Source organism: Erpetoichthys calabaricus, chromosome 1 (genome assembly GCF_900747795.2).
Source record: "Erpetoichthys calabaricus chromosome 1, fErpCal1.3, whole genome shotgun sequence".
Taxonomy (NCBI): Eukaryota; Metazoa; Chordata; class Cladistia; order Polypteriformes; family Polypteridae; genus Erpetoichthys; species Erpetoichthys calabaricus.
This window is the reverse complement of record NC_041394.2, coordinates 106,337,183-106,364,770: the sequence shown is the minus strand read 5'-3', so window position 1 is coordinate 106,364,770 and position 27,588 is coordinate 106,337,183. Positions and strand designations below refer to the sequence as shown.

Genomic DNA, 27,588 nt, shown 5'->3' with positions numbered 1-27,588 from the left:
AATCCTGATATATTCTGGAGCAAATCTGAGACCAACTCAGTGGCTGTAGCCCATTGTAGGATACACTTACTCACACACACGTGCACAGTCATACACACGTACACAGTCATATAGGGCCTATTTGGAGAAGCTGACTAACCATAACTGCCTGGGATATAGAAAGAAATTGCAATATGTATTGAAGAAGACAGATTTATGTGCTGATTCCACATAAAGAGTGCCCTTCCTGGCATTTGAACTTAGATCTCTAGAAGTGTTCATGCTTTACCACGTTACTTATATGAGTGGGAGAAAAACTGAAATATTCTTTATTATCCTTATCAGTAAAAAGTTTTTTGGTAAACATTAATATCCCATAATTTTATTTTTTTTTACTTTTTCAGCCATACTTTTTAATCCTTTTAGAGTATAATTTTTGCAGCTTTAAAGCAGTTTAGCAGTCAACATACTGCTGTCTGAATGCAATTAATTTAAGACATTTGAGATATGTACTTAACATTTAGTTAATTCTCTTTATCTTTAACTTAGGTGGAACAGTAACATACACTAATTAGCATTGCCATTTTACAAGTGTAGCTTACTAGATTCAAATCCCATGCCTGCTTGCGTGGAGTCTGCCACATGTTTGACTCCTGCAGTGCACTTATGCAGCTGCAACCAGACTGCTGAATTCTGCAGCTCTGGTCAAGAGCAACTGCAGTAGAAAGGTGACATCCTGCAATTGTGAGCTTAACAAAAGGTAAACAACGAAAAAATGAAGTAATTCCTAACAACTAAAACACAATTATAAAATAGTAATTTAAAAAAGATGTTGAATATTGTTGCAACATGCAAGAGAAATAGCTTACTAAATAAATATATGCAGGAAATTCACTCATTAAAAATCTGAATATACGGGAGTTATGTCGAATTTCAAATGTTGATATAATAAGTTATTTAATCAGATCACTCTATTCCAAATAATGTGCTTGTGTTAATGTATTATTGAAGTTTAACTTGATTCATAAGGCTGGATGTAAACGTAACCTGTTTTATGTACTAGAGCAATTTACAACAGTAATTCACGCCTTCATTACAAACCGGTTGGACTATTGTAATTCGTTGTATGTTGGTGTTAGCCAGTCCACCCTGTCTCGGCTCCAGCTGGTGCAAAATGCTGCTGCACGCCTTTTAACTGGCACATGAAAAAATGAGCACATTACACCTGTGTTATCCTCACTGCACTGGCTGCCTGTTCAGTTTAGAGTTCATTTTAAGATTCTTTTATTTGTTTTTAAGTCCTTAAATGGGCTTCCTCCACCCTACCTCGCTGAGCTGCTGCATATGCACTCTCCTTCCCGCTCACTCAGATCAGTTGGTCAGCTGCCTCTGGATGTGCCTAGGTAGGACACAGCGAAAGCTCAGGGGGGACAGGGCTTTTTCCGTTGTGGCTCCAAGGCTCTGGAATTCACTGCCGATCCACATTAGACAGGCCTCCTCACTGCCTATTTTTAAGTCTGCTCTTAAGACTTACCTCTTTGGTTTGGCGTTTGATCCTGTGTGAGCAGTTGATTTTACTCTGTTTTAACTCTGTTTAGTTGTGTTTACTATGTTTTAATTAGTTTCATTTATTGTATTTTATTATACTTATTATTTTGTTTTTGTTTAAAATTTATTTTAGCCTATGTTCGGCACTTTGGTCAGCGGCTGTTGTATGTAAAGTGCTTTATAAATAAAGTTGACTTGACTTGACTTGACTACTAGGGATACAAATGGACAAAACAGACTGGAGACACATATGTAACGCATACATCAGTACTTACTAGAACACACAACACTAAAGCTTCATAATGATAAGCAACTAGCAACTTAATAGCAATGAAATAGTGGTTATCATTCATTCAATTCACTGTAAAGCAATGGGTGATGGTCTTGCAGATGATGTGTTTGTCTTTTGCTGCAAATTTCTTTCTACATGTTCTGCAGATAGTATAGTTTCCCCTCAACTGTTTTCAAAAAAATTAAAATAGGGCCACACTTCAGACGTGGTCCTCAGCAATGGGTGAAAGAGCTCTGAACCACTGTCACTGCCTTCTGCCAGAGTTATAGTAAAACACTGGATGCCCAGTTTGCATGCTATGCAAGCATGAATGCATATTTTTTTTAAGTGCTTGAGTGTTTTTAATGCATAATTGACCACTGCTGGAGTAAGAATTAAAATAAGAAGATGCATAATAACTGTAAGGGATTTCAAAACGGTATATTGTAAAAACCAGTAACCGTCCAGAATCACTTTCAGAATAGGGGAAGTCTTCTCTTTGCTCCAGTGTCCCCAGGGTAGAACTCTTTTTAGTAGTTCTGGTGTCCCTGCACCCTTAAGCCTTTTAATTAATCTTAAAATTAGTGTTTCTGTTGTACTGCCCCAACGGTCTATGCTACCTGATGGACAGCGTGTTACCATATGTTCTCTTCTGGAACTGCAGTTTTATAATGAGCAAGAGATATTGCATCTAGAATTTTCTCCCCAGCTTCAGTTTTTGTCTTGGAAAAGGGTCAGTCAGACTCCTTAACTGATGGGATACCTGTCTTCTGATATTTGGAGGAACATTTCATTCTTCCCTTCTTGCTTCTTCGTTTTTTCACATATTCTGCTGTGCTTACCTGTTGACCTTTTATGGCATTCAACACAAATGAAAGGCTTACCGCCACCTAGCACCTCTACATTTCTTATATTCTTTACCGGACCTGTGGACTATATGTGGGTCTGACATCTGCCCTACAAAAAACCTGACGTTGACTTCCTGCTGAGACCCTCTCGCATACTTTTTTAATCAGTTCTTTCATTAAATGTAATTTTTGAAATTTATTAAAATGCGAAGGTTTCCTGTGATAATTGCTCTTTATTTTTAGCTGAAGTTGGTGCATCACTTAGAGTGTATGGGAGTGAAATATAAGAGCAAATGGCAAATTCATATGCATCTGTATTGTTCCTAACACTACAAACACGCAGTGACAAAGAAACTGGATTTCAAAGGAAGTTTAATTCCTTTAACACTAGAATTACCAGAGCCTACGAAAAAACTCGTAAATCCGTCCCACCTTAAATCCGTTTGCACCTCTCCACCACAGTAGTTTATGCCTACATTTTGTCATTTACTATTAGAATATGAAAAACATTTCTGTTTTAAAAATGTATTTGCACAGACTACTATAGAAATGGAACACACATGAAATGCGTGTATTCCAAATAACGCTAGAATTATTTCCACTCTAAAACTCCACTTCAATCCCAGATAATCAAATCAAGGCAAGGCTTGAGCTAGGAGAAGTTCATTCTAAGTCGGTGGGGGGATGGAATAGCTGGCTGCTAGTAGCTTTTGTTTATCAGCACATTTAGATGACAAAAGACTCTGGCGGAGATGTGCAAACGGATTTAACACACGATTTAAGGTGGGACGGATTTACGAGTTTTTTCGTAGGCTCTGGTAATTCTAGTGTTAACCTGGCAGAGTAGGATAAGCAATTTAGTCCCAGGCTGCACTAGGTTCTCTCTCCTTCACAGCTTCTAGTTCTACAGTGTCGACCAGAACTTCATGCAGTACACCAGATTCGGTTTCACTGTTCAGTGTCATTATACAGTCTGAACATAACATACTTAACAGTATTAACAATATAGACTTAATTTGTGCTGCCTCTTTGTTTGTGCACAGTGCCTAAACAATTTGAAAATTGTATCAAATCTATTTTCAAAAGTTGCTTCGTATATGGCAGCATCACCCATCTTGTATTTATAATTAATATTCATTTTTGTTACATGTAGCTCTTTTCAACATTAAACTGCTGTTTCTAAGAATTAGCCCTTCTAGAGAATGTTCATATAATTTTCACTCCAAATGACTCGATTGCTTATTATTATGGAACTTGAGGAAGCACATGTGTCATTTTGCTGCCAGAACTTTCCGTAAACAGAGAGCAGTCAGATAAGAGAAGACAGGTGTATTGGCTCTTACATTAAAAAAATAAAGTTGAGTGATAAATTGAAAAAAGGGAATCTGAGAAGCCTTCTTGTGCATGGAGAATAGCAGTAGACATATACAGTATGTTGTCCAGCTTGTAATGGGGGAAAGAGAAGCTATTTTAATGAGAGCCTTTCATTTTGTACTTCAATTAAAAGTCTATGTCCAAGTGTGAATAGTGAGCAAATTTTGTGTTTAGTACAGCAGCTCACATTTTCAATTAGTAAGAGAATAGATACAAAGAATTTGCCATTACGTCTTAGTAAACAATAGACTTGTTAGCTTAAAAGCCAAATTTAAGAATGTTAGTGTTGTATCTTCTTGATAAACATCTTACGAACATTTTATTAGAATTGTGCCTTGCAATTATAAGCCTTTATTTCCTTAGATGCAATATGTATTATACATAAATGTATTGTTTTTTTTTAGTTAAAAAATTAAGTCTAAGATTTTATTTTAGTATTTTATGGTCACTGAATAATGAGCCTACAGAATTTAATTTTGTTAATAAAAATTAAAAAGTAACACCTATGGTCTGCGGTTAAATTATAAAATACCACTTTAATAAAGAACATAAGGGTTCAACATGGCTGGTTATGTAGGTGCTTAGTGTTTAAAAAAAAAAAAAAAAAGTATAATGATAAAAGAAAAAAATGGAACTGGTCAGTGCTAGTAATGCTATTATGATTTAAGCTTTATTAATTTTTTTGTTTAAAAGTTTACCTGTTTCATGTCTTTTTCAATGTCATTTTGTTTTATCCATAGGCGCCACTATGTTGTAGACAGCACGTTGGCCGTTTCCCTGACATTGTATTTCAGTGTGACTATTAAAAGTTCATTATGAATTGGCTATAGAGCATATTTTATTTTTTCTTAATTTCCTCTTGCAAATGACATGCCGCAAACAGCACATGATGAGTGCTGATTAGTATTGCGATCTTGCAATGTGTAGGTGTAAAATGGCACTGACTTTTTTAAAAGTGTAAGGCATTGCTTTGGTAAAAAATATAGCGTCATCAGTTCCTTTCAGATTTATTATTTTGTGTAAAAAAAGTCACAGTACAGTGATATTCCTATTTGCCTGCAATACCACAAGCACCATCACTCAACCACTTTCCTTGCCTGCCACTTGAATGTAGCTTCATGTAAAATATAACATCAGAAAATATTGTAAGAGCACTCACAAGTTCCATTAGCCTAGGGATAAGTGATTACCAATATGAGCTTACTTTCTGTCATGTAAAGATCAACTTCAGAGCCTGCTTCAGGGGAGCCAGCAAAAACTGCAAGCCTACTAAAGTCACAGAAGAGAGACAACTTGTGTGGCATCAGTGAGTGGTCCTTGTAAGGATCACAATCCACCTAAGAGAATTATGTAAAGAATGATCAACCATAGGCACTAGGTGACTGCTGCTACATTATAAGAGGCAACCAATAAATAGCAAAAGGGCCAAGCTTCATTTCACATACAGTTTGGCAAAACTGAAGTTAAAATTAATTTTGCATGCAATTTTGAAATTGTAAAACTCACTAAAAAGTTTTTTTTTTTTTTTTTTTTTAGTTTATATTAGGTTTTTTTGGGGAGTGAAAAGAAAGAAAATCATTTCTCCTTAAGGGTATAGCAATGTCATACACTCCTGTTAAATACCATTGATTTTTCAGAAAATGTTCCAGATGATAATAAATGTAGGAACAGTGTTTTTTTTGGAAATACAATATAGCTGAAGACAATCTATGACGAGATAAAAAAGTGTTATGTTAAACAAAAGCTATAATTGAGGCAATGAAATTGTTGTAAAAAGAAGAAGAGGAAAAAAGCTAGCTGCTGTCATCCCATTCAAACTTTGTGCACAGCACATTGATTAGGATGCTTTCCATCAGCCATAGCACCCCTGTCTTGCCTGACGGGAAGTGTAGTTCTGCTGTCTGCCCTGCTACAAGGTTGCGGTGAGACATAAATATAGGGAAGAAATAAGATTTTATATATTGTGGCAAAGGTACTATATAGGCATCGACCCGACACAGACTGACAATGGAGGCATGTAAAAATGAAACAACAAGATCAATTTTCCTCAGCTGGGGGCCACATCTTCCCCGTGTCCCTCAACCCTAACACAGTCCCAAAACACACAAAAACACAAAGCAAAACATTCTTCTTTCTCCTCCACTCCTCCAACGCAGCTTCGTCCTCCTCCTGACTCTGGCGCCCAGAGTGGTGACTATCGGCTCCTTTTGTAGCCCACCTGGAAGTGCTGCAGGTGCTCATTGACCTACTTCCGGCTACACCTCCGGGTGTGGCTGCGGCTGCATTCCCGGCCAGATGGGCTTGTTACAGAAAAGAATCACACTAGTGCTGGGCGGTATACTGGTTCATACCGAAAACCATTTTTTATTTTTTTTATGATATGGATTTTTCTTATACCGCAACACCGGTTTAAATTGCCTAAACGACGTTCGGAACTTGGCGCAGCGGGAAACTGTTCAAGTGGGGACCTTTTTCATTGCTACACCGCTAAACACAGATTTGTTGCACTAGGGCTCTTTTTCACCGCTACACCACCAAACAGTGGGCGGTAGCATAGGAATGCTGCGTGGTGAAAATGGACAGAGAGCCTGAAGATACTTTAGTTTTAAAAGGTCAGATGTGTAAATACTCTTTCTATACTACTGGATAATACTGCAAGCCAAGCTGTACTTGTTTTATTTGTTTTCAATACAGTGTAATGTACCTGGGTACTGTGTAATAGCGTGACGACATGTTTTCAAACCCCGTCATAAGTTATATAGCACATTAAATGCTTTGTATTAAGTGATTCTTAAACTGACTTCTTCTTGCACTAAGAGGAGGCGCCGGCAGCGATCGCCGCACAGAATACATTCACTTCATGATCTTCCTTCTCTCTGAACATTTAGAATGCTAAAATAAATACTTAATATAATTTTCGTGGTGAAATGCATTAAAGCATGCATTAATCATATGGGGGCACGGCGGCGTGCCTGCCTTGCATTTGCATGTTTTTCTGGTGGGTTTACTCGGTGTGCTTCAGTTTCCTTTCAAAGTCATGTAGGATGTGGGGTTTTGTTGTGCTATATTGACCCTGCTAGTGTATGTTTTGCTTGTATTCATCCTTCGATGTGCTGGCGACTCGTTCAGAGATGGGCGCAACTCTGAATGGATGGCATAATTAAACATGTATAACGAAGATATTTTTAAAGTTCTGAACACTCCATGGGCTAAGTTTATAACTAGTTTTAATTTCACAAAGATGTTTATCGTGTGGTGATTGGTTATGTGGAGAAAGAAAAAGGACGGATAGGAACTGGGGTTTTAGTACGTCAGATAGAGACAGCATGCGTGCAATAAAGAAAGCCCGCTCAGAAGAATATGCATTGAATTCTGTGTTCGTGTCTCCGACCAGCAGATCACAAACCCAACATTTATACAATATTTAAGTTAAACCTGTGCGATAGCTATTCATACATCCAGTTTTTTGGAGCCTCGTCACACCTGCGATAAAGTTCTCTACATTGAACATACACCTGGGGACCCCTTACTGCGAGGGAGCAGCACTACCGCCTCACTACTGTGCATGTGTAATACCTGCTTTAATGCATTTCATCATGAAAATGATATCAAGTATATGATATCAAGACATATTCAGTGCAATACAACTTTTGACAAGCACTTCTGGATATTTTACTAAGTCTAAATGCCTCTTTGTATGGTTGAAAATATGTTGTCAAAATTATAGTTTAAGTTTTTGCAAAATTTGTTCAATAAAAAGGTTCTATATTTTGACTACATCTGTCATGCAATGTGATACCTTCTCCATTAGTGCCACCCCCTTGAAAACTATCACTTTATGGGGCAATGCAAACCTGTATTAATACTTGTGTGCACATTAAAATGTTTTTTTTGTATAATGTACAATACTCTTGACAGTGGAATAGGTTATTCTTAGCCAGTAATTCCATTGGAAAATGTGGTTAACATCCACTCATGCATGGGGAAAAAAATACCGTTGAATACCGTGAAACCAGGATAATTTAGAAAAATACCGTGATATAGAATTTTGGTCATACCGCCCAACCCTAAATCACACCCTTCAAAATATTCACATTTTGCTTACTCAATGCAACTTAGAACAGCCAAGTGAAAGACATAATAGCAACAGTTCAGAAAAAAATATAAAACAAAAAAACAGATTCAATGAGATAATTAAAGTACTTGTAAAATACTTGTAAACTCAATTAGTTGTAGTCAACCACCTTCACCATTGCGCACCAAGCTAATTGGCTTCCACTTGTGATTGCAATCACTCAGATTAGTTCAGCACAAAAACAGCTGTTCCAAGGGTATTCCAGTGCTTGGAAGTGCAAATGAAAGCAAACCATCAACTATGGGTGGCAATGCACTGTCAGAAGATCTCGGGGATAAAGTTGTGGACAAGTCAGGAGATGGATACAAAAAAAATTTCAAAGGCTTTATCAATCTCTAGTATCACAGTAAAGTCCATAATCAAGAAGTGGAAAATGTTTGGTACTACTAAGACCCTTCCCGGATCAGGCCATCCTTCCAAACTGGATGGAAAAGCCAGGAGGAAACTGTTCAGAGAGTCTATCAAGTGGCCTATGCCAACTTTGAAGCAGTTACAGGAGTTTTTGGCAAAGAGTGGTCATTGTCTGAATGTGACAACAATATCACAAATGTGGCTTGTATGTGAGGGTGCCAAGAAAAAAGCCACTTCTCGTGAAAGGCCACATTAAGTCTCAATTGAGCTTTGACAAAACACACCTTGAAGATTCTGAGGCCAAATAGAAAAAGGTGTTATGATCAGACGAGACCAAAATCAAACTATTTGGATTCAATGCCAAACTGTATATTTGGCACGACGCCAATACAGCTTACCATCCAAAGAACACTATACATACAATAAAGTATGGATGTAGTAACATTCTGTTGTGGGGGTATTTCTCTGCAGCAGGGACTGGAGTTATTATCAAGACAGAAGGAAAAATGGTTGGGGCCAGATACCCTCAAATTCTTCAGAAATACCTGCTGCCCTCTGCCAGAAAGTATTTAATGGAAAGAAGGTTCACTTTCCAATATGACAATGACCTGAAGCACAAGCGCTGAAGGAGTATAAGGTGAATGTCCTTGTGTGGCCTAGTCAGAGTCGAGACTTAAACCCAATTGAAAATCTGTGGAATTAGTTTAAAATTGCAGTACAACAACAGTCACCATCCAGTTTGACTGAGCTTGAACAGTAAAGAAGAATGGGCAAATATTACACAGTCTAGAGTTGGTAGAGAAGTATCCCAACAGACACATGGCTGTAATCAAACCAATAGGTGGTTCCACAAAGTACTGACACAGGTGGGTGTCCTTTAACCATCTCAGGGATTCTAGTTTTTTTCCCCCTGAATTGTTGCTGTTATATCTATCACGTGGCTATTATAAATTGCAGTGCACAGTTGGAGAAATATTTTTGTGTGTGTCTTCATTTCAGGCTGCAAAGGTACAAAATGTAAGTATTTTGAAGGGGGTGATTCTTTTCTGTACACACTGTATAACTATAGTTGTCTGTAAGCTGGAAGAGCCAAGTATAAACATTTTTTTTTGTTTTCTGTTTCTTCAGTTGTTGAAAGTTACAGATGCAGGTGTCTATGCCTTAGAAAGCCAAATCTCTTCACTTTCAAAAGCTGACAGACGGGGCATTTTAACACTAGAATTGCCAGAGCCAACAAAAAAAAAACTCGTAAATCCGGCCCACCTTTCCATCAGCATCTTTTGTCTTCTAAATGTGTCGATAAGCCCAAGCAGCCTGCTATACCACCCCCCCCCCACACCCATATCCCCCCCCCCCACACTGCCTCAGAACGGGCAAGAAGTTCTCCCAGTTCCTGCCTTGATTGATTATCTGGCGAGTGAGCTACCCAGAATTGTAAGGGGAAATCATTTGATGTGTGTTTTGTGTCTACAACAATCTATGTAAACACATCGTTAAAACAGAAACGGTTTTCATGTTTTAGTAATAAATAACAAAATGTAGACATGAATTTTGTATAATGTGTGAAAGCTGATGGCCAAATATCAAATAAACACTTTCACAAACGGTGCAAGTACAATACGACATCTTCCATGGTGCTGTGGTTAGTGTTAATATTATACAATAAAAACATACATTTGATTTGTGACTGTAACAGCCGGTGTAAATTTATAGTACTTGTAAAAGTTAGTTTTTTTTCACTTTTATTCTCTCAGTCACGATCACGATACATACTACTGACAAAAAAACAGAGACATAGGTATATATGAGATTTGAAATAACTCATTTTATGATCTGTATAGTACATTTCGGAAAACATTGTGGCACTGATGCAACATTATTCATATTCATTCGCATGCATTCTTGCCCTTGTAATCAGTGACTGCGTTTTTTCTTTTTCTTTCAATCTTTCCCATGCGGTCTTTCACATTTTGGTGCATGGGGGTGTTTCTTTTGTACTCCAGGACATGCAGAGGAAAGAATAGTACAGAGGTCAGTTCCGCGCTATATACAATTATCAGATTCAAATGTTAACAGTTCCCACACACCCAAGGACCATCCTTTCTACATTTACAACATGTGTACCTGTTGCAATGTACACACTTCTCTCTGTGCTTTGGTTACTTTTACACTGAAGGGGCTGGGGGTAGCAGCGGTTTTGGAACAGAAGCTTGTCAATGTTGCGTCCTCTCTTGTTTTATCCATCACCTTTTCTTATAAGAAGCGACGACGAATTTCCTCTGCAAGGTGAACCATGAACGCTGTTCTTTTCTGAGTGGCCCCTGTACATGCCTTGCACAGTACATGTGTGATGATCACCGCCAAGTCAAGCATGTTATAGCACAAGCAACCTGTGTGTTCCTGGTTGCACTGAATAAGCTCACACCTTCTGGTGCACGATGTCAGTGCAGCACCCGGAAAAAAGAGACAAATATATGTAACATTTTGAAAAAATCATTTTATGACGGGAATAGAAGCAATCAGAAAACATTGTCGCACAAATGCGATGTTCTGAGGCGGTGGGAGGGATGGTATAGCAGGCTGCTTGCTGTTTGGGCTTATTGACACATTTAGAAGACAAAAGACGCTGATGAAGAGGTGCGAAGGGATTTAAGGTGGGCCGGATTTATGAGTTTTTTCGTTGGCTCTGGTAATTCTAGTGTTAAAAGTCAGACCAAATAATGACTTGCATGTCACTTTGATGAAAAAAACAGATGCTCAAATAGAGGCAAATGCCTCTATGTAAACTCTCACTGTGTAAGAGTAAGTGCTCTATCAAGCAATTGCTGCAGCACACAGAAACAAATATAATTGTTTATAAGCAAATCTTCTGCAGCTACTTACTGGATGAAGTTCTAACCTTTCAAACAAAAACAACCTTAATTACCAAATGAAAATCTGGTGCACACTTAGAGTAGGCTGTGCCCAGTTTTGGCAGGGGTTAACATAATAGGGGAACACAGAAAAACCTGGAATACAGCATTTAACAGGAAAAAAATGTGAACTTAAAATAATAAGTAAATTAATTACCTTGTGTCCTTTGTAAAAAAAAAAAAAAAAAAAAGCCCTATTATCAGTCCCATTTCAATGTGGGTGAAGTTTGATGTTTGAAGCTCTTGGAATTGTTTAGCAGTCATGTTCTTAATGCTCATTTCATTATTGTCAAAGGGAATGGCTTTTCAGAAAGGTTGTTTATACTAGAAAAACAGCCTAATAATACTGGCCTAGGTAACTACCAGTGCCAATACATATCTAGAGAGCCAATATATATCCAACCAGTTTCCAGTATCATTAGTCAGAACCTAATTATGATTCTGGAGTCATTAATTACTCCTGAAAGACTGATTTGTTTTCTTAGTTATTGCATATTAATAAATGTATTTTTTCTTTCTTTTTTAATGTTAAGAATGAAAATAATTGCTTGTTATAACATTTTATTCACTACCATATGCAGTCTGTATGTTCTCCCTGTCCCAGCAACAGGATTTTCATTGTGTACTTGGGTTTTCTATCACATCTCAAAGACATACAGTATATAAAAGTTAGATTAATTAGTAGCTCAAGTAAGTTAGTGTGAATGTATGCATGAGTGTGCTCTATAAAAGGCTGTTTCTTCCTTTGCATCTAGTTTTGCCTGAATAGCTTTTGGGTGCTTACAACCACTGAGCAAAACTTTGTTGAAGTAGCACTTACTGTACTTAATCTAACTGCCTTTACACAAGTAGTAACCACAAATTCAAATAAATCTTGAAGGAATCACAACTATTCAAATACAAATGAGCAGCAAGCACTAGAGGAAAGCTAAAATAAAAAAATGCTGTCCAACAGTTTTAATACTAATTTAATGAATGATGGGAGGTTTGTTAAACTTGGGGCTTTTTTAAAGTAACAAAAACTAAATTTTAATTTCAGTCATGTGGATGTTATTGGTATCAAGTTTATAATTGAATATTTACTTCACTTATGCAATTTGAATGCTTATTAAATTACAAATACAAATTCTTTATTTATTATCAAAAAAAGAAAACTACTGTGAACACATTCCATGTTGACAGTGAATTTTGGAAAGTCCCACAGTGTATGACCTTGAGTAAGATCCAGCCATTTGGCAGCCAGTCATAATGCAATGACTAAAAAAAAAACATACAATGAGCTTATGTATTTATTGCTTCAAGAGGTGCAAGGAATGCTGAACCAAAGGCCACTGCCCTCTTTGAAATTGCTGTGGCCTATCACTGGTCACTAGTTGTTTTTAGGCTCCAGCATGGCTTTTACATTTGCTAGAAAAAATAAATGGCAAGCTCTTTTAAGGTAAGTTTATTTTCAGAGGCTGCTTCTTTAAATGGGTAAGTGTAGGCTGGTAAAGTCTGTTAGCTGCTTGTTCTGGTTAACAACCCCAAAGCACAGAAGCACAGTGCAGTACATCGGCATATTTAGTTATGAATATCTGTGTGGACTGTCTTTTTAAATTAATCGGGAGACACAGTTTAGTAGTAATGTTAGTTTAGAATTCCCTGCCTATATTTTATGTGTCTGCTCTTCTTAATTTATTTGCTGCTCTTCTTTGATGTCATGTTATGTGATGTTTTATGAGTTTAGAATATACATAGTTAAAAAAAAATAGTTTGACCCAATTTGAATCAAGAAAAAAATCTGACTCTTGCATTATATATAAATACTTGTTAAGGAAGCAAATTACTTTTGTAATTCCTCTTTCAACCTTAAGAGAATGAATTGTAAATGGCATAAATCTTTGAGAAATGTAGCAAAGAAGGTGTGATTACTTTTATATCTCCTAAACATTACAAACCATTATTATTATATCATTCTTATCTAGCTGACCTCATAAGGGTTCATTGTTGTTGCACATGCATCTACTGTATGCGATATATTAAATGTTAATTGGTGTTTTTTTTTTTTTAATTTCGATTCATATTAAAGGTTAAAATCAAACCCAGCATTCTAGGACCATAAAAATGTGAGTTTAATTCAGTGGCAATGAAATTGTAATACTAATCCTATTTCATTGTCTATTGCCCTGTTTCAACTGTCACTTCACTGAAATAAAAAACAAGCATTTACTAAATGGGACTGCATATGTAAAACTTGATTTATGTGGGATTACCTTTTGACATAAATGTAGAATTATTTTGTGTAAATGATAATTCTCACAATCAGGCTGTGTGACTCTAACAGTGATATTAGACTTGATATGGCAAATAACTAAAATGATTTAAATACGGGTTTAAAGAGACATTAACCTGTTTTCCTCTTCAGAATAGGTCTAAAGGTCACATGGTTTCAAGTGGGTGTTGATAACACTGCAAAACTGGGAATTTTATGCAACATTTCCCTATGAACAACTATTTCCTTTTCTGTATAAAGGTTGCAGGTTGATACCGGTTCTGTGTCATTTTAGTTTTCTGCCATGTAATAAATGTAGAACTGGTTGTGGATATATTTGAAGTAGGTGTTTGTGCCTTGCGTTGGCCAGTTTCCCACCCTTGATTATTTCTTACCTTATGCCTGATTTTGTTTAGATACAGTATGCTTTGGCTCCACACTGAGCAGCGGAGGTTTCTCTCTTGAATTTAAGGAGGTAAAAGTGGTCAGGTTTTTGGCTATAGACATTGTTATTATAGTTACATTCAAAATTATGTTCTATTAAGTTTGCTAGTTTAAATACAGTAGTTAACAAAAATAAACAAAATTGGTAGTACTTTATATCAAAGTGCTCTCTCTAATATACTATATCATATATAATGTAATTATCTTTGCACACTTATTTCTTATGCTAGATTACTGAATTAAAGTTAAGTAGCTAGTTGCTAGGGTCTATTTTTAACATATTCCCTAAGGCACACATTTCTGAAATGCTTGTGTATGTGAGTGTAAACCTGACACCTAAAATAATTGTACACTACATTTATTTTGCAGCTGGTTGTTTAATGATAACTAATTATCATTAATTCACATGCCTTCTGTGAAAATACTGTATAATAAAACCGTGCACTGGAAGCACTGTATATATGCAGCAAGTACATTTCCCAAAGATGGTAGAGGTTATCAGAATCAGGTAGGGTTCAAGCAGCTGCCTCAAGTAGAAGAGTTCAGATAAGTTGGAGTCTTTAAGACAGAGAGCAGAGGTGTGCTGGTATCAGAGGCATTTGGCACATTTATTAATTTAGGTGCATCGACTACAGAAATTTGCATCTGCTATGGTTGTTTGTTATCAACAGCAAAAAGAGCTTGTTCAATTAGAGTTATTTTCAGTTTCTTTTAACGGAGTGTGACAGCATACCATTTAGCTTGAATGTACATTCTAGAGTTTGTCATTTTGCCAATTCTGTGAACCGCACATTTACTCTTTCCTTGTAACTGAGTGACAGAGATTACACATAGCCAGTGCCAATGCATCATTCGCTTGTAAACCAGTCCAGTTTGTAAAATATTCCAATCAAGTGCCAAAATGTGATCTGGTTTTACAGACGTTTTGTTTATTTTAACATATGGAAGGTGTTCTATTCACACATGATGTGTCATGCACTTTTATAACAGATTTTTTTGGGAGACTTTTCAGTCATAAACAGTATCCATTGCTGCCACAGACTTGCTATTGGTCCACTGATGCTAACAAAAAAAACCTTTGCTCTTTGTTGTTTAAATTGCTACTTCTACTTTCGCCTTAATGAGGCATTGGATTTGTTTCAAAATGTCATAGTCATTGAACCATAAAATTGTTCCAAGTGACATGTAAGCCAAATTCATTCAGTTTGGTTTTCCATACATACAGAATAATATATATGTCTGGAACTACAAGACAGTTGAGGTGTTTTGAGTATTTAATTAGGAGTCCCCAAACTATAGTGAAGTACAAGGCACAGCTTACTGAGACAAGACCACCGTTAATGTTCCATGGATTAATTCTCTTGGCAATACTGAGGTGAAGACTATCTAAATCTGAGTCAATAGTATACTGCTCAAAAATTAAAGGAACACTTTTTAATCAGAGTATAGCATAAAGTCAATGAAACTTCTAGGATATTGATCTGGTCAGTTAAGTAGTAGAATGGGTTGTTAAGCAGTTTCAGCTGCTTTGGTGTTATTGAAATTAACAACAGGTGTACTAGAGGGGCAACAATGAGACGACCCTCAAAACAGGAATGGTTAAACAGGTGGAGGCCTCTATTTTCCCCTCATCATCTTTTCTGACTGTTTTTTCGCATTTGGCTATGGTCAGTGTCACTACTGGTAGCATGAGAAAATACCTGGACCCTACAGAGGTTGCACAGGTAGTCCAACTTCTCCAGGATGGCACATCAATAAGTGCCATTGCCAGACGGTTGCTGTGTCTCCCAGCACAGTCTCAAGGGCATGGAGGAGATTCCAGGAGACAGGCAGCTAAAAGGTCCTTAACCCATCAGCAGGACCCAGTATCTGCTTCTTTGGGCAAGGATGAACAGGATGAGCACTGCCAGAGCCCTACAAAATGACCTCCAGCAGGCCACTGGTGTGAATGTCTCTGACCAAACAATCAGAAACAGACTTCATGATGGTGGCATGAGTGCCCAACGTCCTCTAGTGGGCCCTGTGCTCACTGCCTGCCACCATGGAGCTCGACTGGCATTTGCCATAGAATACCAGAATTGGCAGGTCCACCACTGGCACTGTACTTTTCACAGATGAGAGCAGGTTTACCCTGAGCACATGTGACAGAATGAAAGGGTCTGGAGAAGCTGTGGATAATGTGATGCTGCCTGTAACATCATTCAGCATGACCGGTTTAGTGGTGGGTCAGTGATGGTCTGGGGAGGCATATCCATGGAGGGATAAATAGACCTCTACAGTCTAGACAATGGCATCTTGACCGCAATTAGGTATCTGGATGAAATCCTTAGACCCATTGTCAGACTCTATGCTGGTGCAGTGGGTCCTGGGTTCCTCCTGGTTCACGACAATGCCTGGACTCATATGGCGAGAGTATGCAGGCAGTTCCTGGAGGATGAAAGAATTGATACCATTGACTGGCCCCCACACTCGCCTGACCTAAATCCAATAGAACACCTGTGGGACATTATGTTTTAGTCCATCCGACACCGCCAGGTTGTACCTCAGACTGTCTAGGGGCTCAGTGATGCCCTGGTCCAGATCTGGGAAGAGATCCCTCAGGACACCATCCATTGTCTTATTAGGAGCATTCCCCGACGTAGTCAGGCATGCATACAAGCACGTGGGGGCCATACACACTACTGAGTACAATTCTGAGTTGCTGCAATGAAATTTCAGCAAAATGGACTAGCCCGCCGCATCGTTTTTTCACTTGCATTTTCAGGGTGTCTTTGAATTCAGCCCTCTGTAGGTTGATAATTTTCATTTCCATCAAACGATTAGCCATCCTTTCGTTCCTAACACATTGCCCAGTCCATATCAGTACAGATATCCAGCGTGATTTTTTTCCCATTGAGATCTGATGTGTTTTCAAAGTGTTCCTTTAATTTTTTTGAGCAGTGTATAATAAACAAACAATGCTAGTACAGATGCCTGAAGGATGCCACTGATGTTCTCAACAAACGAGGGGCCTCCTCTTGTTATCTATACTCATTATTTTCAGGTTTCTACCCAGTTACATTATTTAAAGTTTATATCACTGGCTTCTAATTTCAGCAATAACCTTTTCTGTGGAGCTATGTCAAAGATTTTTGAAAGTTGTAAATAAGTTATACAGTAATCCCTCCTCTATCGCGGGGGTTGCGTTCCAGAGCCATCCGCGAAATAAGAAAATCCGCGAAGTAGAAACCATATGTTTATATAGTTATTTTTATATTGTCATGCTTGGGTCACAGATTTGCGCAGAAACACAGGAGGTTGTAGAGAGACAGGAACGTTATTCAAACACTGCAAACAAACATTTGTCTCTTTTTCAAAAGTTTAAACTGTGCTCCATGACAAGACAGAGATGACAGTTCCGTCTCACAATTAAAAGAATGCAAACATATCTTCCTCTTCAAAGGAGTGCGCGTCAGGAGCAGATGTCAGAGAGATAGAGAAAAGCAAACAAATCAATAGGGCTGTTTGGCTTTTAACACTAGAATTACCAGAGCCTACGAAAAAACTCGTATATCCGGCCCACCTTAAATCGCTTCTTAAATGCGTTCACACCTCTCCGCCAGCATCCTTTGTCCTCTAAATGTGCTCATAAAAGACAAGCTGCCAGCAGCCGGCTATTCCATCCCCCCACCGACTTAGAACGTGAGCGAAGTTTTCCCAGCTCACGCCTTGATTGATTATGTGGGAGTGAAGTGGAGTTTTACAGTGGAAATAAGATCATTATTCTAAAGTAATCTATGTAAACACATTGTTAAAACGGAAACTTTTTCATATTTTAGTAACAAATGTTACAAAATGTAGTAGGCATAAACTATAGAATATATAAAGCCCGAGTTCCAAAGATCAAATAAACACTTTCACAAAAGCTTCAAGAATGATTCAACAGCTTCTGTGGCGTAGCGCGTTAAGATTTGCCTCTTAGCGCAGAGCAGCTTTTCCTTGCCTCACAGACCTGAGTTCGATTCCCCGCTGGGGATGAAGTGTTGCTTTTTTTTTTCTTTTCTTTTAAACCTCAAACGGACATAAAATTTATACATTGGTATGCACTGTCAGTTATTGAGATTGTTATATTTTCATGTGGGATGCTCCTTTTCAAATATTTTTTTAACAATTGAGACTGCAATTAACAGGAACAACTGCCCTTATAACTTATTTTTAAGATCCATAACAGACAGACAGAGCACTGCGTAATTGAGAGACAGACAGGCAGAGAAGTCACTAGATATATAAATAAACAGGGAAGCCACGTGTACTGAAAGAAAAAAAGAACATGTGCGTTGTCCTTGCTGCACTGAATATGCACAGGCGCTCTAACATCACCCCTCCCCCTCGGCAGCAAGGACAACGCACATGTTCTTTTTTTCTTTCAGTACACGTGGCTTCCCTGTTTATTTCTATATCTAGTGACTTCTCTGCCTGTCTGTCTCTCTATTACGCAGTGCTCTGTCTGTCTGTGTGTTATGGATCTTAAAAATAAGTTATAAGGACAGTTGTTCCTGTTAATTGCAGTCTCAATTGTTAAAAAAATATTGAATAATGATCTTATTTCCACTGTAAAACTCCACTTCACTCCCACATAATCAATCAAGGCGTGAGCTGGGAAAACTTCGCTCACGTTCTAAGTCGGTGGGGGGATGGAATAGCCGGCTGCTGGCAGCTTGTCTTTTATCAGCACATTTAGAGGACAAAGGATGCTGGCGGAGAGGTGTGAACGCATTTAAGAAGCGATTTAAGGTGGGCCGGATATACGAGTTTTTTCGTAGGCTCTGGTAATTCTAGTGTTAAGTATGCGAAGCACCGCGGCACAAAGCTATTGAAGGCGGCAGCTCACACCCCCTCCGTCAGGAGCAGGGAGAGAGAGAGACAGAGAAAAATCAATACGTGCCCTTTGAGCTTTTAAGTATGCGAAGCACCGTGCAGCATGTCGCTTCAGGAAGCAGCTGCACACAGAAGGTAGCAACGTGAAGATAATCTTTCAGCATTTTTAGACGAGCGTCCGTATCGTCTAGGTGTGCGAACAGCCCCCCTGCTCACACCCCCTACGTCAGGATCAGAGAGAGTCAGTGCAAGAGAGAGAGAGAAAAGTAAGTTGGGTAGCTTCTCAGCCATCTGCCAATAGCATCCCTTGTGTGAAATCAACTGGGCAAACCAACTGAGGAAGCATGTACCAGAAATTAAAACACCCATTGTCCGCAGAAATCCGCGAACCAGCAAAAAATCCGCGATATATATTTAAATATGCTTACATATAAAATCCGCAATGGAGTGAAGCCGCGAAAGGCGAAGCGCGATATAGCGAGGGATTACTGTATTTCATGATTTTTAATTCTGATTGTATGTTACATTATGTAATATGTAATATCTTCTGGAAGATTGAAAAACCTGCATTTAATATATCATCTAGCTGAAAAAATAAATAAACACAACTAAATAAAGATGAAAACATTCAATTACTAGCAAGGTATTATGTCATGCTCAGTGCTACAACAACACATGCCCTAAACCAGGGGCGGGCAAACGCAATGGAAGCCGAGCTGAATTGTCAATAATGACTCAAACAATGGTCCTTATACATCTGAAAGTGTATCTATTAACCCAAACAGAATCTAGCTTGTGTTAATGACAATTATTATCTTTAAAAGCAGTTGCTCTAATAAATTGTCTAATTATAAAACTTTTTTATTAAAAGCCATTAAGAGCAATGCTCAAATATCAATAAGAGAGAAATTTTAAAGCAAAATTAATTTGCCTATGACATTGTTTTGGTCATAAACAAAAATTGCTTGCTTCTGCTCAATCTGTTAATAAAAAGTACAATTACAAATGTTGTAGCAATTACTTCACTGCAAAGATTTGTATCTTTTAGTACACATTACTTGCAGTAATTGTTGTTTGTGACAAGACCTGTTTCAAATTGTAAGCACTACCAAATAAATAAGCCATTCGTGTACCATGCTTAAAACCTTGGAAACAAATACTAATATACAGCCGTAGAAATCAAGCAATGAAACTTTAGTAAAACTATTTTTAAATTTACTACTTAATTGGATTTTAGTGACTTTCAGCTGTAGGAATTCTGAAACTTTATCCAAATTAACAGCACAAAGAGATGAAAAAGTTGCAAAATCTGTCTTACTGCACCTAAAGTTCTGACAGCAACTTAAAAATTCACCATAGACTGCAGGTCTGGTGAAGTCCTCACTTCTCTTTGATCAACTGACTCAGATTTTTGTAAAGTTAGAAGAATGGAAAACACTTAAATTAACAGCACTATACCAAACCTGAAATGATCTCACCTTGAAATTTGTACCTATCCTTCACTTTGTAATTGGAGATGAAAAACACGCAAATTACTTAAAAGATGAGTGTAATGCCATTGCCAGTAAGTGCATTTTATTCCTTGTTTCACCAAATGCACTGGTTGAAGTACAGTAGTACTTTTAGTCACGGCATTTACTTACAACTAATGGGAACTGCAATGGGATGTCGTTTCACACCCCATTACGCAAACTTATTCATAGCAAGATTAGAACAGGACTTCTTGTCAACATGTGCAATAAAACCAATGCTTTACCTTCGCTACATAGATGACATTCTTATAAACTGGACCGCAAGCGAAAAAGACCTTCTTTGCTTCCAAAGGAATTACAATTCTTTCCACCCCAACATAAAACTTTAATTAAATTATTCACAAACAGAAATCAGCTTTCTGGACACTACCATTCGCATAAAGGACGGTACCCTTATGACCTCTATTTTTCACAAACCAACAGACAGACGGACATATCTAAGAAATGACAGTTTCCACCCAAAGCATAGACGGAACTCCATCACCTACAGCCAGGCAATACGTTACAATCGTATTTGCTCAGACCCGGTGGATCGGGACACGCAACTGCAGAAACTCAGGACAGACTTCATCAAACAAGGATACACTCCCAAATCAACAGATCTCCAAATCAGGAGAACTACGGTTATACCCAGAGAAAACCTTCTGGAATACAAAGGTGCAGAAACCAAGAACCGGGTCCCACGAGTTGTAACTTATCATCCATGTCTGGAAACACTTCGCAAAATTATGAAAGAGCTTCAACCCATGGTACAGAAAGACAATAAACTGAAGGCTATATTCCCAGAACCTCCACTCCTTGCATACAGATAACCACCAAACCTCAGACAACTAATTGTCCAAAATGTGTGGCTCGGCAGCAAGTAGCATATTCCCCTGCCTACAGAACAGGTGTGGAACCCGTGCACATATCTACACGACAGATCAGGTAGTTATACCACATTGCCAGCAGGAGCATAAAATAAAAGGTTCGTTCACATGCAAATCTGCTAATGTGGTCTACCTAATCATGTGCATAAGGTGCCCCAACACTGGACTGTATGTAGGGGAAACTGGTCAGACACTGCACCAGCGAAAGAACTCACATAGATTTCATATTAATCAGAACAGTATTGATCTTCCGGTGGCAGCACACTTTTAACAGTAATGGCCACAGCATAAAGGATCTGAGGGTCACTGTGCTTATTGGTACAGTAATCCCTCGCTACTTCGCGGTTCACTTTTCGCGGATTCACGACTTCGCGGGTTTTTAAATACAAGTGATTGCCCGCCTATCGCGGAAGTTATGTTCCAGACCCATCAGCAACAGGAGAAAATCCGCGATATAGAAAGACCATATAAATAAACATTTTTATAGTTTAAGCCCTAAAATACCCATCCCACATGCTTTAAACACATGTAAACTTATAAAACACACTTTGTTAACACATATGATATGTGGATGTCGGGCTAAGGATATGAGTAACATCTCACTATTATAAAACATTTTAACTTCACGCAAGACAAGACAGTGAGACAGGAAAATTGGTGATGTACAGGCTTAAAATTATTGACACGCAGAGCGACAAGCAGCACAAAGCCAGCACAAAGTCCACTTCTCCTTAGCGTTCATTCAGCTCCCCACCCCCTTGACAATGCGAAGTGGCAGGAGCGTACTGCGCTTCCGGGGAGGGGTGGTTTGAGCGAAGGTGCGTTCAGCTCTCACACACCCACACACACACACACACACACTCCTCCTTCCGAACGCGCAGAGCGACAAGCAGGCATTTTGGCAGAAGCAGCACAAAGTCCATTTCTGCTCAGCGTGAGTTCAGCTGCCCCCCTTCACAAAGCGAGTGCAGACACATTGACGTCTGATCGCTGCGTGCAGTGTGCAGTGTTGGTCTGAGGTGTTTAAGAATGTAGAAAGTGTTTAAGAGCATAGGAAGTGTTTATAAGAGCGTGGGAAAGGTTAACAAGAGAGTGAGAAAGGTTTATAAGAGTGTGGGAAGGGTTTATAAAGCCTTAAAATATGTATAAATAATAAAATAAATATAGGTCGCTACTTCGCGGATTTTCACCTATCGCGGGGGGGCTCTGGAACGTAACCCCCGCGATAGGTGAGGGATTACTGTAATTTCAAGACCCAACAGGAGCAGAGAGAATGGGAATAGAAACTTATACTTAAATTCAACACTCTACAAAATGGTCTAAATAGAGGCAAGAGTTTTATGACCAGATATGTGGACTAACGCACTGATTGACAAGCTGACTACGTCAGTGGCCTATTTTACAGACAATGCACAATGCAGTGATGGTTATCTTATCTCAGCATTTTATTAGTTCATTGTTCTCTTCATTCAGGGTTTAGTCATCTAAGGTTTATTAATTTTGCTAACATTTGAACAAAAAGGTTAAGATGAAAGAAAAAAATTACTGTCCCAATATAAGCTAGAGTATTTTTCAGTTTCTTTGTTACACCTTGCCTGATGAAGGGGCCTTAGCTGCCTCGAAAGCTTGCATTCGTAATCTATTTAGTTAGCCAATAAAAGGTGTCATTTCACCCTATTTTCTCCTGTATCAATCTATGGCTAACACGGTACAACACTGTACTGCTACTAATAATTTTGGTCAATCTGCAGCCAGAAAACATTTCTCCTTCTAACTTCCATCTTTCACATTTGTAAACAACACTGTCTTTAAACTGGTTTGTGCACCGACCCGGAGTTACATCTAAAGCTACAACTCTAGGGATGCTACTGCCAACCAAATCCATTCTTGATAAAGTCAGCCCTGCAACAATTTTTTTAAATTTTTATTTATTAATTTTATTGTAATCACTCCATACAAATAGATCAATTTACAAAAAAAAAAAAAAAAAGAATTGAAGACAAATCAAACCCTTGAGAAGGAGAGCATGGCCAAAGGAGAATTGCTTAGGGCTTTTTAATAGGGCAAAAATAAACAAATGAAAGGAAAAATATATATAGGTAAATAAAAAAAATGGAGAAGGGAAAGAAATGCGGAAATAATTATTTCTTCTTATTCTAAAATATTATTGATTAGATCCTGCCAGGTTTTGAAAAAATTCTGTACAGGTCCTCTAACTGAGAATTTGATTTTTTCCAATTTCAAATAATATAAAACATCGGTTTCCCACTGACTTATCAGAGGAGAGTTAGGATTCTTCCAATTTAACAAAATAAGTCTGCGTGCCAAAAGTGTAGTGAATGCAATCACCGTTTGCTTGTCCTTCTCCACTTCAAGTCCGTCTGGAAGAACACCAAGCACAGCTGTTAATGGGTTTGGAGGAATTATGATACCAAGGCTGTTTGAAAGGCACTTAAAAATTTTGGTCCAAAATGATGTTAATTTGGTGCATGCCCAAAACATGTGAGGCATGAGCTTGGTTGCAGCGTTCGCAGGTTGGATCTTGTCCTGGAAACATTTTGGACAGTTTTAAGCGAGACAGACGCGCTCGATATATAATTTTTTGTTGGATAATTAACAATTTCTTTAATAGTGCCCACACAAGACAAAAAGCAATCCAGCAACTTTGTTCATTTGATGGCATGGCAACTATGCATACATCAGCAAACTGTAGGGCCATTTTGTTAAGAACACCTCCCAAAGGCCTGAATATTGTATATTAATTATAATAATAAAATATTAGTTAAAGATCATTCATTGCACAAACTAGAAGTGTAATCCATATTACTAACTGAGAATGCTAAACCGGATGGACGCAGGGACATCCGGCCATGGGCCGTGGCCACAAAAGACGTACTGCACAGGCGCCCCACAACCCCCACCCCCCCCCACCCCCTCCAAGCAACGGAAACCAGCCGGATGGAATGCAATGTAAACGCACGAAGCCATTGCACAGGAAATGGGACACACACAAAGAAGAGGATTGAGACCCACGACACCCAAAGCCCCCCTCCAGTAACTGAAATAAGAAATGAGGCCACACGCCCCTAGGACACCAAAAACAAAGGAGTCACATGCAGGCACACATAGCACCCGAAACGGTTCGCACACAAAAAGGACGATTCAGCCCTACGACACACAAACACCCCCTCCACTAACAGAAATAAAAACTCAGGCTACAAGCCCCCAGCACACAAAAAAAAAACAAGCCGTGAGCGCCACACAAAGCCCATTGGACACGAAACGGGACAGACTACGGACATAGCACGCGAAACGTACACAAAAAGGACGATTCAGACCCACGACCACACTAACGATTGCGCCAGTTAGCTGACAGCGCCTTCAATAATGAGTCCACTTTTCATGAAAATTCATTGGGATTAATGAATGTCATTTGCAATCATTGTCATTCACTTAACTTCCCTGAAGAAACAACTGCCAATACAAGTAATGAATTTACACGTTGTTGTCAAAAAAGTCAAATTACACTGCCTCCTTTACATTCATATCCTGCATATCTACAGAAGCTTCTAACTAAGGAAGTACCTGAAAGTAAAAACTTTATGAACTGCATTACATCCTACAATAGTTCATTTGATTTTGCATCTACCGGAGTAGATATCAGGTCACCAAAAGGCAATGACCCATACTGCTTTCGCGTATGTGAACAAATATTACATCGCATTGGAACAGTGCACCCTAAAACAAATCAAGAACGCAAATATGCACAAATCACGCCGGCACCTACAAAGTGCTTCTGAAACTGCGGAAGAAAAAATGTCTCGGCTCCAAAAACACATGTCACTCCTTATTCCAAATACCGGTCCCAATCACAGAAACATCGGTATCCACTATGACAATGCACAGTAACAATACACGTGACATCCGTCTTGCCACACTATTAATTATAGATGAATGTACAATGGCATCCAGTCACTTACTCAACACCATTGATAAACTTCTACAAACGTTGATGAATAATAATATTCCCTTTGCGGGAAAGGTACTTTTATTAGGAGGAGATTTTAGACAGTGCTTAACTATTTCTCCACTTACAATGCGCTCAGCTATTGTTCAGTCCACCTTAAAATACGCGGACAATTGGCATTAAGTTGATGAATAATAATATTCCCTTTGGAGGAAAGGTACTTTTATTAGGAGAAGATTTTAGACAGTGCTTACCTATTGCTCCACATGCCATGCACTCAGCTATTATTCAGTCCACCTTAAAATACGCGACAACGTCATATAAACAACACGAGACCGAACTACAATACATATACAGGCGCAAGACCTGATTGGTGATAATACGAAGAAATGAACATTCCGCATATTAACAGTGAGTTCGATCCTACTTATTACATATCCATATTCCTAACGATAAAGATCAAACAAGTCATCAATTCACGATCACGGATACAAAACTAGACGGCTCGAGTAACGGGACCACAAACACGAACCCGCATCAAAAAAAAAAATTCACCTCGGCGCGCTTCTAAAACCGCTGAACAAAAAATGTTACGCGAACAATTGGCATTGATTTCTAAAGATACACTTGGTACAAAACATGCGATTTCCAGATCCCGAATATAACAATTGGTTATTACAACTAGAACATTGTACACTCACCAATACAGATGGACTTCACCCAGATATTATTACAATTCCTCAACCCTTCATCTGCGACGACTTACTTACGGAGATATTTGGAACAGCGGTCTCATTAGACCAAATGCCCCTTTTAACACAACGAAGTATATTATGTCCTAAAAATATTACTGTTGATCACATTAATAACCAGGTCATTTCATTACTTCCTGGAGAGTCACACCTCTTTCTAAGCTCTGACAAAGTTGACTCTGATGACGACAATGACCATCTTAATTTCCCCTTAGCATATTTGAACACTATTAACCCAACCGGATTGCCACAACACAGTCTTAGCCTTAAAAACGGAACAATACTCATGCTATTAAGAAACCTTAACACTAAACAGGGTTTATGCAATGGTACACGTTTAGTCGTCTACACCATAACACACAATGTTATTCAAGCAACAGTTCTTACAGGAACACATGCTAACAATACTGTTCTAATTCCTAAAATTGACCTTACAAGTTCTGACCTGAAATTACCTTTTACACTTAAACGGAAACAATTCCCCATTACACCTGCCTTTGCCATGACCATCAACAAATCACAAGGACAAACCATGGACAAGGTTGGCATCTACCTATCTGAGCCCGTTTTTGGACATGAACAACTTTAGGTGGCCTTCTCACAACTTTGACGTTCATCTGACGTTAAAGTTAAGGTCATAAATGCTCCATGCCAAGGAAAACTCATTCAAGGACAAGACACCATCTTTACTACTAATGTTGTTTACAAAGAAATTTTCCAATAAACCTTTACACTGTGCCAAACACTTTGTTTGCTTCCTATCTGCGTCATCTACACCGTAACACTGTGCTATATCTCATTCATACATCATGCTCTTTGTAATTTCCCAACACCAGGGGTTGGCGAGCGAAGCGAGCAGGGGGCGGAGCCCCCTAGTTTTATATCAAATGTAAAAACTTGTAAAAATGTTAAAAAAAAAAATATATTTTTTTTTTCCCTACAGGTCGTCAATTATTCTTTCCTTTGTCTGGTATACTTCTGTTTAACAGAAATGGTTTGCAGCTCTACTCAATGTGCCAATAAAATATATATATTAATTAAAATGAAAGTCAAGCTGTTATAAAAGTTTATGGTACCAGATGTTTATACTATGCTAAATGATCACTCTTTAAAAATAGCATTTCTAAGCTTATAATATTTTTAAAGCATTGCTTCTGAACATAAATAGTTACACCCTGTTTCATAGGAAATAAAAACCTCACATATATTTAACTTGTTTAATTCCTAAACCATTTTCATTTTATGTGTTTTAAAGCCTCTCCTTTGCTGTCTACCAGAATGGTTTTCCCACTTTCCCACTCTACCGCAAAAGAACCCAAACCACCCCTTACCAATCCTTCTCTTAATTAGTCTTTCGTTTGGAGTATCCATTGAGTCTTTACCTAAGTTAATTAATTTCAAATGAATTTATTGTCATCATACCTTACAGTATAGCATTGTAAAAACTAATTGTTGCTAGTCTCACTTGCCCAGAAATATGCAGCCACAATACACTTAT

General features: G+C 38.3%; 1 protein-coding gene across 7 annotated transcripts in view; it reads left to right on the top strand.

Annotated features, from left to right (window-relative positions):
* cald1a (caldesmon 1a) overlaps positions 1-27,588 on the top strand; it is a 333,467-nt gene that overhangs the window by 217,949 nt on the left and 87,930 nt on the right. The window contains exon 1 of one of the 7 annotated variants that reach the window (XM_028804796.2): positions 12,710-12,856. The exons of the other annotated variants lie outside the window; for them this stretch is intronic. Within the exon in view, the coding sequence (XP_028660629.1) occupies positions 12,810-12,856 (47 nt within the window). The 5' untranslated portion in view covers positions 12,710-12,809. Of the gene's footprint in view, positions 1-12,709; positions 12,857-27,588 lie in introns of those variants that run through there. 7 annotated transcript variants of the gene reach the window in all.